This window comes from Corella eumyota, chromosome 4 (assembly GCF_963082875.1).
Source record: "Corella eumyota chromosome 4, kaCorEumy4.1, whole genome shotgun sequence".
Taxonomy (NCBI): domain Eukaryota; kingdom Metazoa; phylum Chordata; class Ascidiacea; order Phlebobranchia; family Corellidae; genus Corella; species Corella eumyota.
This window is the reverse complement of record NC_137493.1, coordinates 16,387,504-16,406,297: the sequence shown is the minus strand read 5'-3', so window position 1 is coordinate 16,406,297 and position 18,794 is coordinate 16,387,504. Positions and strand designations below refer to the sequence as shown.

Sequence of the window (18,794 nt, the reverse complement as noted above, 5' to 3'; positions counted from 1 at the left end):
GGGAATGTTTATTTATTGCCTTGTTTTATACAAACCACTTCGTTATAACCGAGATTATGTTTTTCCTGAGTGGTCAATTGCGATTGGATGGATAATTTCAATAACAAGCATTCTATGTATTCCAGTTTATGCTTTGTATTTCACAATTACTAATTATAAAGAAAGACGGGTAAATTTTTTTAAAGCCTTAAATGTATATATAATTTTTTTTTAATTAGAGATATATACCTAGGCAAATTTAATTTAAATTGCTTATTTTTTTTGCCCTTAGAGCCTTTTAATAAAATTGATATACATTGTATTTTATGTTCTAGATATCCGCTAAGTATAGTCTCAACATTAATGATACCAAGAAAAATTTACAAGAGTTAAACTCTTTTCAAACAAATAAACCTACGCTTCAACAAGACGATGATAACTTAGTGTAAAGTTACACTTATCCTCGTGCTCATAAACGCATCTTATATTTCGTATTCTTTATCATGTAAATCTAATTTACCGTTAATTAGTTTTTTTAACGTTTAAATTGTACATAAAATTAATAAGAATAAAAAGCTCTAAACATGTTTTTATTGTCAAAATTTGGTTTCTGGTTTAAATAAAACGGTGCTTTTACGGTGCAAAAATTAGACCAGTACCAGTAGAGTAATAACTTTGGGAATTTCCCCTTTTACCACATTTTAAAAGTAATTTTAAATGAATGTATAAGATAACAAATTTAAAATTACTCTTAAATATTTAAATATCTTCTACATTGTTTTTCTTTAGACTTTGCTATATAACTTATGAGTTTATAATACAGTTTAGATAGGTTTATTCTGTTTGTACGGGATGCGATTTTAGATTTTTGCAAATAATTTATAAAAATTGCCGAGTTGTTTGGTTTTCGATATAAAAATGCGATTGTTTAAACCTTCATGGGTCTCACACGATGGTAAGTTGTAAATACGATTATCTTATAATATTTATGTTTGCTGATATGTTAACATCACAAAGTTAACAATATACAAACTTACAATACTAAAGCAATGTATAGACTTAATACTAAATTAAAATGGGTAAAGTTTATAATTAAGCAGTGAGGTCTGAAAGTTTTGGGTTTGATCCCCACTGCTTTTCTGTTGTAGTGACAATAAGTAAGGCAAAATAAAAGGTTTAAAATTTGGCGGGGCCCTAAAAAAATTAGTAAAGAAAATGTAAATCTCTAATTGGTTCGTTTTTATATTAAGGATAAACAAAAAAATTAACATTATTTTAATAGTTTTTGAAAATATCAAATTTTTTTTTATTTAGGCAAACCAATATTTGCAATTGATATTCACCCCGATGGGTCAAGGTTTGCCACTGGAGGTCAGGGTGATGGGGGAAGCAGTGGGGTAATTATTTGGAATATGACCCCAGTAATTAACAAAAAAGATGAACTTAATGAAAATGTTCCGAAAGTTCTATGTGTGATGGATAACCATTTAGGTAAATTTAAATTTTGTTATTAAATTTTTTAGCTTCAAAATTTAAATATAAAAGAGCTTAGTGGACTATATATATAAATGTATGTTTTTTACGTATATATTTATCCTCGTTGTGGGAAGGTCGATTATGCGACCTAAACATAGAGTAACAACTGTTACCATGACCCAGTTTTAAGTTGCCTTTGAAAGTTTAGGATATTATATACATTATAATTACCAGATAAATTAATTGGCCTAGCAGGAGTTTTTTACTGTTTATAGCCCCTTACTCAAGGGTGCTACAGCATGGAGGCAGTGGGGATTAAACCCACGACATCATGTAATGTAAAAAGTTTTCTTACCACTACACCATGCTGCCGGTTTAATTGCTAGGCCCACAAAATGAATAAAACTGCAATTTGTGGTGCCTGTGTAAATTATCAGTAGTAGATTACGTTTATCTGATTGTGAGGGTTAAAAAAATTGTAGTTTGAGTTAATTATAGTAAATAATTGGCATCGCACATTGCTTAACATGTTTACACTGCCTACTAGGGATGGGCCAATCGAATCCGAGTCCGAGTACTCGGCCCGAGTATTAAGAATATTTTAATACTCATGCTCGTCGAGCATTTTTTAGTACTCGGACGCCGAGTAATAATTTGTCATTTAAGATCGTATACGATTTACTAAACATAAAAAAACACGAGGTTTGCCGTTTTCTAATAATTTATAATCTACTCTCAATTATATTACGTTATTTAAGCAACAATTGCGCAACTAATACACTTTTTACTACACTTTTTTTACTAAATTTTACGCATAATAAATTTGAGACTTAAACATTTTTGTTTGGGCTTAAAATGATATTGCTATCAGCGGTAAGTAGTTTTGCCAACGTTAAACCTTTTATAATCCATAAATACGGTGCAAAAAAAACTGCAAAATTTTTGGCAAATTTTGCAGTTTTAAAGTTATGCGGGAAAGATTCTCGTGAACAGTTATATACGTTTAAATGGCGTCATAACCGAGTACTCGGACTCGGGCGAGTATCGCGACAAAATACTCGGGCTCGTCGAATCCGAGTAATTTGGATTTCAGCCCATCCCTACTGCCTACTATGCATTTTTATTTGCACTTGTACCTTCTTTATCTTAAAATTTGTTAAAAAAATCTTCGTTATATTTTAGCTTGTGTAAATGCTGTAAGATGGTCATGTAATGGAAGATATTTGGCATCAGGAGGGGATGATCGACTTATTATGATTTGGCAATTTGCTGGTGAGTTGATTTTATAATTTATTTTGTATTTTTATTTGTTTTGAAAGAAAGTCTTTGAAGTTTATTATTAGAGTAATTTACTAACCTTTTGGCATCATATAGTAGTCTATTCTATTGTTAACGAATATAAAATATTATGATATAGTTTAGTGGGAATCAAACCTAGACCCTTTAACATAACTACCATTACCATATCTAGTGTTTTTTAACACTAAGTTTTATGATTGGTTTTTAATGTTTAGGTTATGGCCGGGTTGGTGCTTTTGGAGGATCGGCCAATTTAAAATCCTCATCAACTGGAGAAAGATGGAGATGCACACACACACTTAAACACCACACAGGAGGTAGGTTTGACTTAAACACCACACTGGAAGTAGACACCACACAAATTAATTTTTTATTAAATATTTTAAACTTTTGTAATTTATTCCAAATTTTTGTTTTAGACATTCTAGATCTAGCCTGGTCACCAGCAAACCAGTGGTTAGCTTCCTGTAGTATTGACAACACTGTTGTTGTATGGAATGCTGAGAAGTTTCCTGAAGTAACTGCAGTGTTAAAAGATCACACAAGTCTAGTTAAAGTAAGAATTTGATTATTTGTTATTTAATTTCTGCATTGTATTACAAGGTAGTGATGCTAATAGTGGGATAAGATATGTAATAGTATATTACCGCTATTGACAATTTCTTATTACCATAGGTAAGGACAGGCAGCGTAGTAGATTGAGTTAATTTATATGGTTAGGACTAAAAAGTTATGGTTTAAGTTGATATTGGTAACATCTAAGTTATAATTTTGTACACATTGATTACTAAGTCATCATGTGCCAAGTGTATGGGTGTTTAAAGGGCTCCTTTTAAACTGTTAAATCATAAAAATTAACCAACTATAATATGTTTTAAGAAAGTTAATGTAAAATTAACCTATATAATATATTTAGGGTGTAACTTGGGACCCAATTGGTTCATATTTAGCTTCACAATCTGATGACAAAACTATAAAAGTTTGGAAAACTTTGGATTGGAAACTGGAATCAACAATAACTAAACCATTTCAAGAAGTAAAATTATCACATTTTTTTTAAATTTTGTATCCTTAAAAATTTAACTCCATGATTTTATGTGAAATGTTATAAATTTTTTTTTCTCTTTGTTATGGTTCAGTGCACAGCTACGACTCATGTGTTACGTTTGAGTTGGTCTCCTGATGGTGGCCACCTAGTGTCAGCACATGCGATGAACAACTCGGGACCGACGGCACAAATCATCGATCGAGATGGTTGGAAGACGGAGATGGATTTTGTTGGGCACAGAAAAGCTATAACTTGTACAAGGTTTGTAGTAAACCACCTAAAAACATTGCAGAAGTTTAATATTGAAGGTTTTACTGGAAGCATGGTGTAGTGGTTAAAACACTTTGTACTACATGAGTTTTTTCCCTTGTTTAACCGGCAGCGTGGTGTAGTAGGTAAAACACTTCCTACACTACATGAGGTCGAAGGTTTAATTCCCACTTCTCTTATGCTGTAGCATTCATTAAGTAAGGTGCTATAAACGATATGAACTTCTGCTTAGCCAGCACTTAATTAGCAGTTTAATTATCGGGCAATTATAATCAATAATATCTCAAACTGCCACAGGCAACTGGAGACTGGGTTAAAATAACAAATGTTGCTTTATGTTAAGGCTGTAAAATTAACCTTCCCACATCAAGGATAAATAAATATTTACAGAAAATGATATTTTATTTTTTAGATTTAATGGATGTGTGTTCAGCAAACCAGACAAGGAAGGGAAATCACTTCAATATACCTGTTGTGCTGTGGGAAGCAGGGATCGAAGTGTTTCTGTCTGGTTGACCTCTTTAAAACGACCTCTAGTGGTTATTCATGACCTTTTTGAAGATTCTGTATTGGACATATCATGGTAAATACTTTAAATATTTTTATGGTAGACGCTTTAATATTATTAATTTTTTTTGGTAAGCACTTTTTTGATTAAATTTTTTTTGGTAAGCACTTTTTTGATTAATTTTTTTTGGTAAGCACTTTTTTGATTAATTTTTTTTTCGTAAGCATTTTTTTGTTTAATTTTTTTTGGTAAGCACTTTTTTGATTATTTTTTTTTTGGTAAGCACTTTTTTGATTAAATTTTTTTTGGTAAGCACTTTTTTGATTAATTTTTTTTTGGTAAGCACTTTTTTGATTAATTTTTTTTGGTAAGCACTTTTTTGATTAATTTTTTTTTTGGTAAGCACTTTTTTGATTATTTTTTTTTAATTTTTTTGTTTAGGTCATTTTCTGGATATTTTTTATTATGTTGTTCGTGGGATGGTTCGGTTGCTTTCATGAAATTTGATAAATCAGAGATTGGGACAACTTTAACTCAACAAGAAAAAGTAAAAATACCAACTTCATTTAATAATTTATTACTAAAATTTAATACATAGAATAATAACAGATTTTTATTAATAACATTTATATAGACTTTTCAATTAGTGAAACTATATTTTTATTATTATATATATTATTTTCCAACACATTTTTCATTTTATATAATATATAGATTGTTCTTTTAATTATATTGTTTATAGAATGATCTACATCAAGAAACTTATGGTAAAACTTGTGTAGCACAAAAACCTTTAATTATTGAGAATCCAGCTATGTTGGAAATTCAACAAAAGAAAAATAACGATTCCTTTAATTCAACAAATGATAATGTTTCTAAAACCCAAACAACACCCATCAAATACCCAGTAGGATTTCAATGTATTTAAATATAAGTTTAAATGGTTAATGGTTAAATGGGTTCGATTAATTATTAAAAAAATAAAGGCAATGTTTGCAAATTTATCTTATAAAGCCAGTCCTTTAACATAAATTTGTGATTAGGTTGGAAGGTAAAGCACACATTGAGGATAAATTTAAATATTTAAAAGTATTTTTTTAGACGAAACAAATTGAAACAAGGACCCCTAGTGGTAAAAGGAGGATTATCCCTGTTTTTGTCGCTCCACAAGAAGCACTGGGGTAAAATTTCTTTTTAATTTTGTTTATATTAATAAAACAAAAATATAATCTAAAAGTAAAACTAAATGTTATATAGTTTAAATGCTAATCAAAACGCCTAAAATTGTTAATTTGAATTTTTATTATCTTTATTTTAGGGGAATTCCCACACCTTTTGGTTCTTCAAATGCTTTTGCCAAAAATTTATTGAAATCAGCTGAGAAAATTAGCAATTCCTCGAAATTGAGTCAATCTCCAATTAAACTGGTAACTTAAAAAAAAAATTTATAAAATGTTTTTTTTTTAAAAGTGAACAAAATAAAAATATTCTGAATTTTGTGATAAATTTTAAGTTGTTTATTTTTTCACCTTAAAAAATGACATTTTTTCTATTTTTTTGTTACCTTAATAATTTTAAATTTATTTCAGAGTTCAAGTCCTAATACAAGCACTTCAAAATCTCCCAAAGATTTAACTAAAAGTGTAAAAGATTCAACAAAAAATAGTTTAAAACAAGGTATAATGAATAACTTTAAATTTTTTTAGTATAATTCAACTATAAAATTTTATTTTAGTATTTAATTAATTTGTTTATATTTTTTAAATTTGTTTACAGATGTTGTAAAAAGTAGTGAAGAAATTACCAAAAATACAGAAGTTCTTAAAAATTTAACAGAAGATAATAATGCTCAAGAGGTTAATTTAGTAAATTTTATTTGCAAGTTTAAATAGTTAATCAAATTTCTTTCATAAATTTTGTTAAAAACACATTTGAAAGTTTAAATTATTTTGCCAATTAAAGTTGTATTTAAAATTCAAATCATTTTTAAAAATTCTAATCTTTAAAATATTTTTCAATTTATTCAGAAAAAAAGAGCAGTTCTTGATAACAGATTAATTGAAAAAGGAAAACAAAATGAAATATCGAAGCCATTCAGTGTTAAAAGTTTACAATTTCATAAAGAATCCCCTAAAATCAAGTAATTAATAATTAATTAAATAGATTAATATGATTTTAGTAATCCGGGCAAAGTTTAAAAAATTTGTTTTTTTATTGTTGATTTACTACTTCTATGTTCAACATTCCAATCCGTTATTGACTAAAGTTAATGTTGCAAACTATGTGCTTAAAAATGCTTAGCCTTTGCAATTAGATGTAGAACTTAGTTTTATATTTATTTATTAATAAAATTTAAGGATTTTACAGCCTTATTATAATTTTTAACTACCTAAGCACAGTTTAGTTGTTTTGTTTGAATATATATTTGCATTAGTCATGTCTTATAAGATGTTAGCAAAAATTTGGCCATTTTTTGTAAGGTAAGCGTAAATACTGTAAGCCTTTTGCTCAGGAATTGTATAGTTTAACATTTACAGGTAAGTAAAAAAAAAAAAATGATTTTTGAATTTTCAGATCCTTAAGTAAAGAAGCACCTGCCAGTTTACAATCCAATACTTACTCTAAATCTAATGAAACAGAAGTTGTAACTGCTGCCTCACCAAGAAGGCCTGGCAGACCACCACTACATCTTAAACGCAAACAGGTCACAACTCTTGTTTTTTTTTAAACTTAATAATTTTTATTTTTATGTAAGTATAATTGTTTTATTAATAGCAAAATAAATTTAAATATTTTAAAAATTTTGTTTTTCGTATCTAAGTATTTAGTAATTTTTAGGTGTTTTTAAAAGCATTTTTTGTAATAGGTTGGTGATGTTATTTCACCGGTTCGTAAAAAATCTCACAAACAATTACGGAAGGAAAGAACAAGAACTTCAGAAAATCTTCCTTTAGCCCCAGTTTCTGTGCCTGAAAAAACAGTAATTTTATTGTTTAGTTTTAATAAATTTTAGATAAAAAATGACTTAACACGTTAAATTTTATAACTTAACTTTATAAATGTACTGTAATTTAAAAAAGTTAAAAAAAAATTGAAATTGTTTATTGTGCTTTTACTAAAAACCAAACCTACAACCTCAATTTTAATTTAGTTAATTTTTTAGGTACCTTCTACAACTAGTAAGAATGTGGTCCAAGCAAAATCTATACCTACCCAAAATTTACTAACACCAAAAAAATTAAGCAAAAAAATTTCAGTTCAGGTAAAAAAATTGGATCGCTATTACTTTCGCACGCCCGAATTTAACAAGGCGTTATAACCTAAGGCAATTGTTCAACCAGACATTAAAAATTAGTTGAAATATGTATTAATGAGCATAACTTGGTCCGCTTTACGAGTCAGATGTGTTAATGGGTAAACTGAATATGTGAGGGTTAGGGTAAGGGTTTAATTTATGCAACCTCTTTGTTTAATTACATGTGCCGTATTTCGGTTACACACCCTGTTTATGTAGGGCGTGCGTAACTAATAGAGGTCCAAAAAATTAAATAAAAAAATATTTTTATTTTAGTTTTAATTTTTTTTAATTATTTTTTTATCTTTTAATTTAGTGCAAACACTATCCTGAAATATGTGTTAATGTCACCAATACTTTAACTGAAGACAATGAACCCATTATGACATCACTACACAGGGTTTGTTGTGTTGGTGACAAGGTGGAAAAATGGTGCAATGTGATTTCATCACCCGCTCTAGTACTTAGTGTTAGCAAGTAAAATATTTTATTTTGTTTATTGCTATTGGCATTGCAAAGCACTTGACTCTAAACCATAAGGTCTTGGGTTTGAATCTCACTGTTTACACAATGTTAAATTCTTGAGTGAACTAACGTTACTATATGCTTAGTCTTAAAATCTATTAAACTTCTTCTTATCCTTAAAAAATAAATTTTTATGCAGTATAACTGGGTCATTAATATTTATAAAATGGCTTTAAAACTGAGTAAAAAATGTAACTCTTTTCTCACGAACTCTAAATTATTGTAGCTTTTCTTTTAAAAAAATCCAAAATTAAATTAATATTTTTTTGAAGGGAATTAGTTGGGGTTGGATGCCATGATCAAACAATTCATATTTTCTCACTTTTATCTGGTCGGAGAAAAATCTCTCCACTCTGTGTTGGCTCCCCCTTGTGGCAGATTTGTTGTGAAGGACACCATCTAATGGTCATTGAAACAAATTGCAAACTATCTGTCTGGTAAAAATTTTAAAAATATTTAAAAAACATTTTTGACCTAATTTTGATTTAGGTTTTTTAAATTTAAATTATTTATAAAAGTTTTTAAATGTATATAAACAATATGTTTTTTGCCTTTTATTAATAAATTATAATTGTTTATGTTTAATTGTAACTAAAATAAGATAAAAAGTTAATAAAACTGTATTTTTAGTAATTATTTTTTAAAAGTTTTTTTTTGTATTGCCTTTATTTAATTTGTTTTTAAGTTTTTATTAAATATTTTTTAAAACTTTTAGGGATTTAAAGCAAGGCAAATCAATTGTGAGCGAAAAATCATTTTCACATTTATTTGAAGTTGATAATAACTCAAATCATGAAAATTTACAAAATTATTCGCTTACGAGATATGGGCTTCCTTTACTAACTTTTAACAACCAGAAGTCTTACACTTTTAACATTGATTTATCTTCATGGTGAGTTTTATTATTTATTTTTTATTTTTACCCGGCAGCGTGGTGTAGTGGTTAGAACACTTGCTACACTACCCATGAGGTCGTGGGTTTGATCTCCACTGCTCTCATGCTATAGCACTTTTAAAGAAAGTGCTAAAAATGGTATAAACTTCTCCTGAAACAAAAATTAATCAGTAGTTTAATTATTGGGCAATTATAATCTATAATATCTCAAACAGCCAAAGTTAACTTGAGACTGGGTCGGAATAACTGATGTTACTCTATGTTTAGGTCGTAAAGTCGACCTTTCCACATCAAAAATAAATAAATAAAAAAAATTTATCTACCGGTCCAAATTTTGTAAAGTTTAAAATATTTTATTTTAATTTTTATTCAAATTTTTAATTTATTTTTTAAAATGGTGTGATGGCTTATTTTTTAGGTTACAAATATTTTAGTTTTATATTTTATTTTAAACAAATGTATTTTTAGGGTTTTAATAAATTCTCCTGGAAATTCTGTTGAGCAATTCTCGAAAAATATTTCAACTTCAAATAATGCTGACTCAGCACATTTTGAACACGAGAAAAACATTTTATCTTCATTTAACAAAAAAATAACAACGGGGTAAATTAAAATTTTAATTCAAAAATATTTTAAAACTCTAAATTTTACAAAAAAAACATATTTTATGGACTTGAAAAAATGAATGAAAAAACACGACATTTTTATTCAACCAGCAGCGTGGTGTAGTGGTAAGAACACTTTCTACACCACACATGAGGTCGTGGGTTCAATCCCCACTGATCTCATGCTGTAGCACCCTTGAGTAAGGTGTTATAAACGGTATGAACTCCTGCTAAGCCAGCACTTAATCAGCAGCATAATTATCGGGCAATTATAATCTATAATATCGCAAACTGTCACAGACAACTCAAGACTGGGTCGGAGTAACTGATGTCACTCTATGTTTAGGTCGCGCATTCGACTTTCCTACGTCGAGGATAAAGATATGTACAAAAAAAAAAAAAAAAGCTGTTTTTCTTTAGAATTGGGGCCCATGCTTCTCATTTATTCCAAACTTCTCCGGACCTTCAGAAAAATGCAACTTTAGCGAATTTTGAGCAGAAGATTGAAGCTTGTGTTATTCTTCAATCTGTATCTGAATATAGAAAGTGGTTGCTAGCATATGTGGTGTAAATAATTTTATTTTTTGATTTTCAATAATTTTATTATCAAACTTATTTAAAAATGGTAAACATCAGTACTTGTGGCCCTGGGTTTAAATCTTAGTAATGCCACACCGTACCCAAAGTCAATTTTTTAAGTTATAACAATCAGAAATTTTTTTAAAATTTAAATTATCTCAGTTTTTTTAAAACACTAAACATCACTACTTGAGAGTTGTGGTTCAATTCTCACTGACACCTTGTTGTAACGATTTTTTAAATATTATTTTACTGGACCCAAAGTCAATTTTACAAGTTACAATAAGCAATTAAAATTCCAAAATTCAATGAAATTATTTTTTTAGGTATCTTGTCCAAGAACATTTAGAACTTCGTTTACGCGAGCTTTGCGACGATCTGATTGGCCTACCGAGCGAACGTTCTCGTCGCCATGGTGATATGACGTCATGGAAAACGAGCGTGCTCGGAGTTCAGAAACGAATTTTGTTGCAAGAGGAAATTTTGCCGATCATTGGATCAAATTTAAGTTTCCAGAGACTTTACACCGAGTATAACGATCAACTCGACGACGTGATTGGCTGAGCGAAGTCACGTGAGCATTTTACGCGGAAAATATTGTGGTCAACTACATTTAAGCAGCTGTAAACGGTCACGTGACTTTCTGTTGGCTGTTATTTATATTAGATGAGTTGATTACGTCATGTGACTATTTTTGGGCAGCCAAAAAAGACCTAAATTATTACAATCATGTATTTTAAAACATAAGTTCTATATTCTAATAATACTGAATTTACAAGCCTCTTATAAATATTTGGTTTAACTTAAATTTTAATTATTAATAAACAACAATGACTTGATTGGCATTTCCTCTGTTATTTCAGCTAATATTAACAACCTAGGTAAACCTTAACATTAAGATGAAGTAACTTAATACTGCTAGAATGAAAGTAACCTATCCTGACATTTTTAAACAGAGATTGGTTAATTCCATCTGACAGATATCAGCCATAATATAATTTACCATTTTAAAACCAAATTTGAAGCATTTTTTTATATAAACAACGAAATGTTTTGGTAGATTATGTCTGTTAAAGGACAGTGGGTTGTTTATATATCATAGTTTTAGGTTAATCTATGTCTTTAACACGTGTTTTTCGCAAGGTTTTGTCATATATTATGTTTCTTTGTTTGATATTAATACAGGATAATCGGACCTACAATTGTCATCTGCAGTTTGTTAACAGTTTGATAATTATCAGATAATTAGAATTAAACAAATGTGATGTCATTTGCACATTTAAATAAAAAAATCCAAAAAAAATATTTTGTCTAAATTATGAATATTTGTTTACAAATATGTTAATGACATTTAGTAACCTTTTGTCTATTGTGACGTAGAAGAAGTTGGACAAAAATTTTCATTTTTGTTTCGTAAATATTTAGATTTATTGTTTTAGGGATTCTATAGTTAGTTTAAATATAGAGTAGACTAGAAAATATATTTTTTTATCAAAATTTGGTTAATTTTTAACTTAAAAAATTCGAATTTTTATTGTTGTATCAAAAAGGGAAAATTTATTTTAATTTTAGACATTACCTGAATATCATATTTATTTATCGTATGTTGTTTACCTGTGTAGGTATACGTGACATAGGCCAGTATACATAGGTAGTATTATGTTACAAAAAACTACCAAATATAGTTTTTTTTTTGTACTAAAATTTTTGTTAAATTATTCATCGTTTTTATATGTTAATCTACATAACCCCGGAATGTTAATTTAAGTTTAACTTTCTGCCGTTAGTTAACCCATTGTGTCAATAGTGAGTACGTGCAGTCAGGCACGCTGTACTTTTACTGAAAATGACGTCACATGCCTACTTATGATGCGTAGAAATTCTCACGTATTTAGTTCGCTGTAGTATATAAAAAGCCGGCAATAAGCGTAAGTGGTTAAGTTTATACTTGTAATTATACAGAATTGAGGTGGAATTTAAACATTTTACGTGGTTTTGTAGTAGAGTCTATATGGAAAGCATTAGATTCAAAGTTTAAATAATTTAAAACAAAGTTTTCATTTTTTCGCTTAATTTTAAAATAAGCGTCGATAATTGCTCTGTAAAATACTTGCTATCGATTATTGTTTTCTTAGAATAATTCAATAAAACAAACTTAGGGAGTGTATTGTTTTTTTATATTAGTTCTTACTTCGTAGGCCTAAAGTTAAATTATAACTTTAGAATATTGACTTTAAATATTTATTTAGGCTCCGAAAAAGTAAAACATTACTTTAAAGTTCAAGTTATAGCGAGCAAATATTGAACTGAAACCCAGACAGCAGTGTGTTATATATACCGTTTATTTTTAAATTTAAAATAATTATTATCTCTTTGATTGATAGGCACTTTTAGTATCAATATACACTGTAAGCTGGTGATTATAATTTATTTTTAAAAAGATTTTAAAAAAATTTGCAATGGTTTTTGGAGCCAAGTTATTAGCCCATCATGCGTTTGGAATTGTAAAGCAGCACACGGCAATTTTACCCTTAGTGGGAGCATTCAGTTTTGCCGGTGCAATGGGCATCTTTATGGCATCCTACACTGCAACTCGTAAAAGTGACGTCACCTGGAACAGATGGAAAACTTATGTTCCATCCCAGTCTGTCGACTGGACGAAAGGAACCCAAAAACTTTTCGTCGTGGTACCAGACGAAAAAACTATTTTCCAGGACGATCCACCTTTGAAAACTTTACTTGATGAGATATACAGAGATGGAGGCTACAAAAATTAACCCATTCAGTGTTTTTTTCTCTGTACAAATCTTCAATTTAATTTTGTGAATTATTACTTGCACTTTACGCACTAATAGCTGTATTAATTATATACATGACCCGCACAATTATTTAATTTTTAGATGAATTTTATATTTGTACGAAGAATAATGACACTGTTAACTAGAAATTTAATTTATTTTATTTTTGAACCGCTTGTATATGTTAATAAATAAAAAATAATATGTGTTTAGCATATTTACATTACAATATAAATACAAAGATTATTTAAAACAACTACAAAGATTTTGAAACAACTTTAAAGATTTTGAAACAACTTCTAGATTTTGTTGATAAAAACATTGGGTTTAAAAAAAACCTAACGTTTATAAATAAAGTAAAACTGCTCCCATGCGGTGGCGCCCTTGAGTAAGTTACTATAAACAATATAAACTCCTGCTAAGCCAGCACTTAATCAGAAGCTTAACTATCGGTCAGTTATAATCTATAATATCCCAAATTACTAAAGTCAACTCAAGACTGGGTCGGGGTAACTGAAGTTACCCTATGTTTAGGTCGTAAAGTCATCCTTTCCTCGTCGAGGATAAATAGTTATAAAAAATTTGTAAAAAATAAAAAATTTTCAATTAAAACGTTGATGCCTACAACAAAATCAGTTAATTCTCTTCTAGAGAAACATTTCATCTCTTTAACCTAATCAAGAGAGGCGCACGCGTTGATTAAACTCACGCCGAGATTTCAATTTTCGGCCCCGGGTTTGCAAGAAACGCAAGAAATTCTAGAAACTGAGACACGTGGCTCTTCTGGTCTAGACCACGTGGTAGTAAAACTTTGAAATCTGTTCTCTGTTTATGTTAAGTTAAGTCATCAATTTTCGATGTTTTTTGCAACAATTCAACAACGAAATCGGAAGAATTTAGTTATTATGACGTCATATTAAAGTACAGGCCTTCAAGAAAACAGAAATTCAACAATTAATAGACAATTTATATTTTATGACGTCAGACTGAAGGCAAAATTCCATCTAGAAGTGGAAATCGATCTCAATTTTAATTTCAGAAATGTTGAAGGTCGATCTTACGTCTAATAAGGTAAAGTTAATTTCACAATATCTGGTATTACTAAATGTTTAGAACTTTTATAATTTTTACTACGTTATTAAATGTTTAAACCTTTTGTTAATTTAAAGGCTTATTTTTTCTGTATTTATGAAAAATGACAGAAGTAAATTTTAAAAAATGCAAGAATTGAAAATAATTTAAATTTTTGCAGACAATGTTCCGACAAAAGTTGGCGGAATAAAGGATGATCTGTGGTTTGTGACGAAGATTGTGACGTATATCATGACGTCATGGCGGTTGCAACTTGAATTAATTATTTGTAAGTAAACTTAAATTTCGTATTGGTAATAAACTGATGTGTTAAAAAATAAAATAAAACAGGTTATATAAAAATATCTTGTCAAAATGAACTGAGAATTATTATTTTAAGAAATAATTTTAAGCGCTATATGCTGCATGTGCTGTTGCTTTATTGCCATAACATATATACGCTTACAACTTTAATATATATGTTGCATGATTGTGATTGTTTTGTTTTTATTTGCAAGCTGCTGCTGCGCGCTGCGTTATTGCTAGTTTAAATTATTACATTTATGCCGATGTTTTGGTATTATAATTATATGCTGCTGTGTTTGCTAATTAACTAAATTAAACAAATTTTTGGGCAACTATTATGCTGTTTGCGATATCAAGTTTAAAGCTGTTGTAGCGCCGCAAATTCCTACTCATTATCTATTCTAATCTCTATTTTCTCTTTTCTATATTACAACTACTGCGCCGCTGCTGCGAAAACTAAGCATAAAGTAATAATTGAATAAATACCCAGCTCTTATGATATAAATAAAGATTAAAGTTTGTTTTCAGTTTGTTTGACATAATTTCGTATATAAACCATTTAATTTTTATTTTTTAGTAAATTAGTTAATTACTTAAAGCAAATTTACTTAAAAACCAAATAGATTAATTGACGACAAATCCGTTGCTTTCTGTTTAACAAATCTTAAATTTTTTCTTTTACATATCGCCGGAGTTTAAGTTTTCCCAAGACCCTAGGTCATGTGACGTCATCAATAACCAGTTAATGACGTCATCAATTCCACAACCTGAACGTCTTGTCGTAGAGGAAATGTGAAAGTGCACCCAAATAAGTTGAAAGGTATTTATTTAAAATTATTTTCTTTACCCCTACTTAACTAAATAAAATTGTTCGTAATAGTAAAAAGCATTTTTATTCTGGTTTTAATGCATTTTATGTACCCTTTTGTAGATCGTTTCTAGCTCAAAAGGTCTTTCACAACTTTTTTTGTGTACAGCCTAAGTGACGTCACTCATAACGCCAGTTCCTGATTAATAAAAGGTAAATTATTTAACTTTATAAAAGCATTATTATAAGGCTTTGTCAGTTTTAAGTAATGCATTTGAAATTAATGAATGTATGTATTTAACTTGTTTACTAGTGAATTTTTTGTGACAGCATAGCATTCATTTATGAAGTGTTAATTAATATTTTACTTCTGTATAACATAATGTATTGTAGCTTTTAACTTAATGTATAATCATTTTTACCACTTATTAAAAAAAAATTATGTTTAGATATCCAAAAAGATGATGTGGCTTATTTTAATCTTGGCTATTTCTATCAAAAATGATGAATTTGGACTCAACAATTATTACGTCACATATGGAGATTGTGACGTGTGATTGATCATTATTAAATGATCAAAAAAGAAATGGACATTGAGATTAGATTTAGATTTTGTGATTTAATCACTAATTTTGAGGTTTGAAAATACTAGAATTGGACAGAATTGTATGCAATATCTTTCTCTTCTTCCAGTGTAAATTTATATTTTGCGGACTGTCCCAAACCTAGATTTACCCATTTCGCTTCGTGGGTCGGTCGAAGTTTGGGATCAAACAGTCAATGAGCTGATGCGTTCCCGGCGGCCATTTTCCCAATACCATTGTTAGGTTCCCTTAGGTATCCCATGTGCCAGTACTAATCTTGTGTTTTGGCCCTTATGGTCAGCAGAACCACGTATCGCCAAATGGTCGTCCGGGCTGTCCCATGTATATTTTTTTCACATTTATTTATTACTGTTGTATTTCGTGCCATATTCTTAATATTTTTTAACGTAGACAACGCACAGCTCATGTTAGGGTATAAACGCTACCGAACAATTAAATGTGGGAGGCTTAACCTCAAAGCCAGGGACTAACCTTAACTAAAGAAGCAACACGCTTGGGGGTGCAGCAGAGTTAATAAAAATTAAAGTTTTGCGCTAATTAAATACCGGCATCTATAAACCCCGGTTTTCTACTTTCTATCAATTATTTTCTTCCTTAGTGAGCATGGTGCGTTTTACTCGTGGGTAGTATATAGCGCCATGCTTAGTCTGCAGAATTGTAAGTTATTAGCTTGTGAAAATGGAAATTAACTTCGCAGTGTAGGAGGAATTTGGACGTGGATGGAACATAATTAAGAGTTGAGTAAAAATATATAGATCCTAAAACTAGAACAAAATTTTGTCCCATTTTCTGTCATGATTAATATTGGTGAAACGTCGTATTTTAATTATTTATTAAATGCCATATATTAAATATTAGTTTAAATTATAATAAAATCCTAATTTTGTTAATATCAACAACTCGGGACCTATAAAAATTAAATTTTATGTAATTTTAAGTAATTTTGAGTAGTTTTAATTTTTTGATAAATTAAGATTATTGTAACTTGTTTAAAACCTAGAACCTAAAACCAAAATATTTTTTTTCTTCTCTCAATTCTTTACTGTATTTGTATTAGGCCTAAACAAAAAATTAAAATCGCGACGTTAAAAATTAAAATAATTTAGTTTAAAAAAAATGTTTTAACTTTGTTGGATTTGGGTAAACCACAAAGTTAACAACATTGTCTGAAGTTAAAGTGTAGGAAAGTAAATTAGTTTTTAGTTTGCTCGGTATAGTTTTCTTTTTTTGTTCTGGTGAAAGAAGATCTGGAATCATATACATGGTAAGTAAAACCCACAAATATGGTTCGTTGCCATCTCTCTTACAATTTTTCCCTAACCATTTTTAATTTTTTACAGGTTTTAACTTTTATATTAACCTATTTTTTTACATGCATTTACAGGTTCTTAACCAGTATTTCATATGCTTTACAAATCTTGATGATTCTCTTAGACTCTTATCTAAAAATAAGTCTTATTATATGTACGGTGTAGAACCGTAAGTGCAAAACAGTTTACTACTATACCGAGCATTAGAAATTAGCCGCACGCACCCTCAAACTTAGTTTAAATTGGGATTTGGAAAAAAATTGGCTGATTACTAAATTAAAGGCTTTTGGTTGGAATTTTTCAGGTGTCTTACCTTTCCAAGGTACCTTTAAAATCCCATCATTTGCCTTCCTATTGGGTAAAATAACCTGTTGCTTTCTGGTTGACCTTGACGTGGTGCAATGGCTTATTACAAACAAACCAGAGTTAAAACATTTAAATACATAATAAATACCGTATTTTATTACAAAAGTAAATAGAAAAAATTACTTGGCTTTTACATTTTACTTTTTAATAGTAACTTCCATGCAAGTATTGGCCTCCCAGAATAATGGTATTTTGTCAAATCGAAAACTTGGTTGGAATAACTCAGATTTAATCGTCTTATCTCTATATTACTTTCACTTACTTGGATTTCAATGCTTTGCTGTGAATATTGAAATCGAATATTTCAAACCGTGTAACAATGCAGATCTTTACATATCGCATATTATAATCCCATGGACACCCTACATTATCGAAAAAAAATGCAAAAAATTTTAATTTTAAAAATTTTAATAGAACCGCAATAGTCTAAATAAGGCATTTAAAAAATTATTAAAAATATTAATATCTGATAAAGTTATGACATATTTATTAATATTGTTCAAATGTGCGCCTTGATCTAACTAACATTCAAGATCAAACATTTTGACAAAATATTAAGTAGAACAAAAGTTATAGAATTTTTACATATCGCATATTATGACCACGTTGACCTTAAATTGGCATCCAAAGTTACCAAAAAAAAAATTGAAAAAAAAAATTAAAAATTTCAAATCAAATTTTGAATGTTTCTATAGAACGGCAGTAGTCTAAATAAGGTATTATAAAAAAATTTAAAAAAATATAAATATCTGATAAAGTTATGACAAATTTATTAATATTTTTCAAATTTTCTGAATTTTAGGTTTTGAGATTTCATCAATTTTTAATAAAAATGTCATAACTTGTATGAATATTAATATTTTTGAAAAATATTTTGTAAACACGTTAATTGGACATGTGCGGTTCAAACAGAATAATTATTTTTCGATTTAAAATTTTTTATTTAAAAAAAAAAAAATTATATGCAATAGCATTGGCCAAAAATATCACGTGACCTAATTAAACCCAGAATAAAAATTTGCTGTAACTTTTGTTTTACTAAAAATTTCTG

At 28.9% G+C, this 18,794-nt stretch overlaps 1 protein-coding gene across 1 annotated transcript; it reads left to right on the top strand.

Moving 5' to 3' along the window:
• Nucleotides 1-810: 810 nt before the first annotated feature.
• LOC145749425 (protein HIRA-like) lies at nucleotides 811-11,312 on the top strand. The gene is made up of 24 exons (XM_082565187.1): nucleotides 811-934; nucleotides 1,294-1,470; nucleotides 2,638-2,727; nucleotides 2,970-3,071; nucleotides 3,174-3,310; nucleotides 3,671-3,790; nucleotides 3,894-4,063; nucleotides 4,485-4,655; nucleotides 5,022-5,127; nucleotides 5,323-5,487; nucleotides 5,682-5,761; nucleotides 5,899-6,007; nucleotides 6,170-6,257; nucleotides 6,357-6,436; nucleotides 6,608-6,720; nucleotides 7,155-7,284; nucleotides 7,447-7,560; nucleotides 7,744-7,842; nucleotides 8,192-8,352; nucleotides 8,673-8,837; nucleotides 9,116-9,292; nucleotides 9,764-9,898; nucleotides 10,321-10,467; nucleotides 10,806-11,312. Exons 1-24 carry the CDS (start codon nucleotides 898-900, stop codon nucleotides 11,041-11,043), a joined length of 3,111 nt encoding a protein of 1,036 aa, XP_082421313.1. The 5' UTR covers nucleotides 811-897; the 3' UTR covers nucleotides 11,044-11,312.
• The last annotated feature ends 7,482 nt before the right edge of the window (nucleotides 11,313-18,794 follow it).

Bases quoted from the DNA above. Each gene is read 5' to 3' on its own strand.
- LOC145749425 (XM_082565187.1), top strand. From the start codon at position 898: ATGCGATTGTTTAAACCTTCATGGGTCTCACACGATG. The intron at 3,072-3,173 runs GTAGGTTTGACT...TTTTTGTTTTAG, and splicing joins ACTTAAACACCACACAGGAG to ACATTCTAGATCTAGCCTGG. The intron at 8,353-8,672 runs GTAAAATATTTT...ATTTTTTTGAAG, and splicing joins CTAGTACTTAGTGTTAGCAA to GGAATTAGTTGGGGTTGGAT.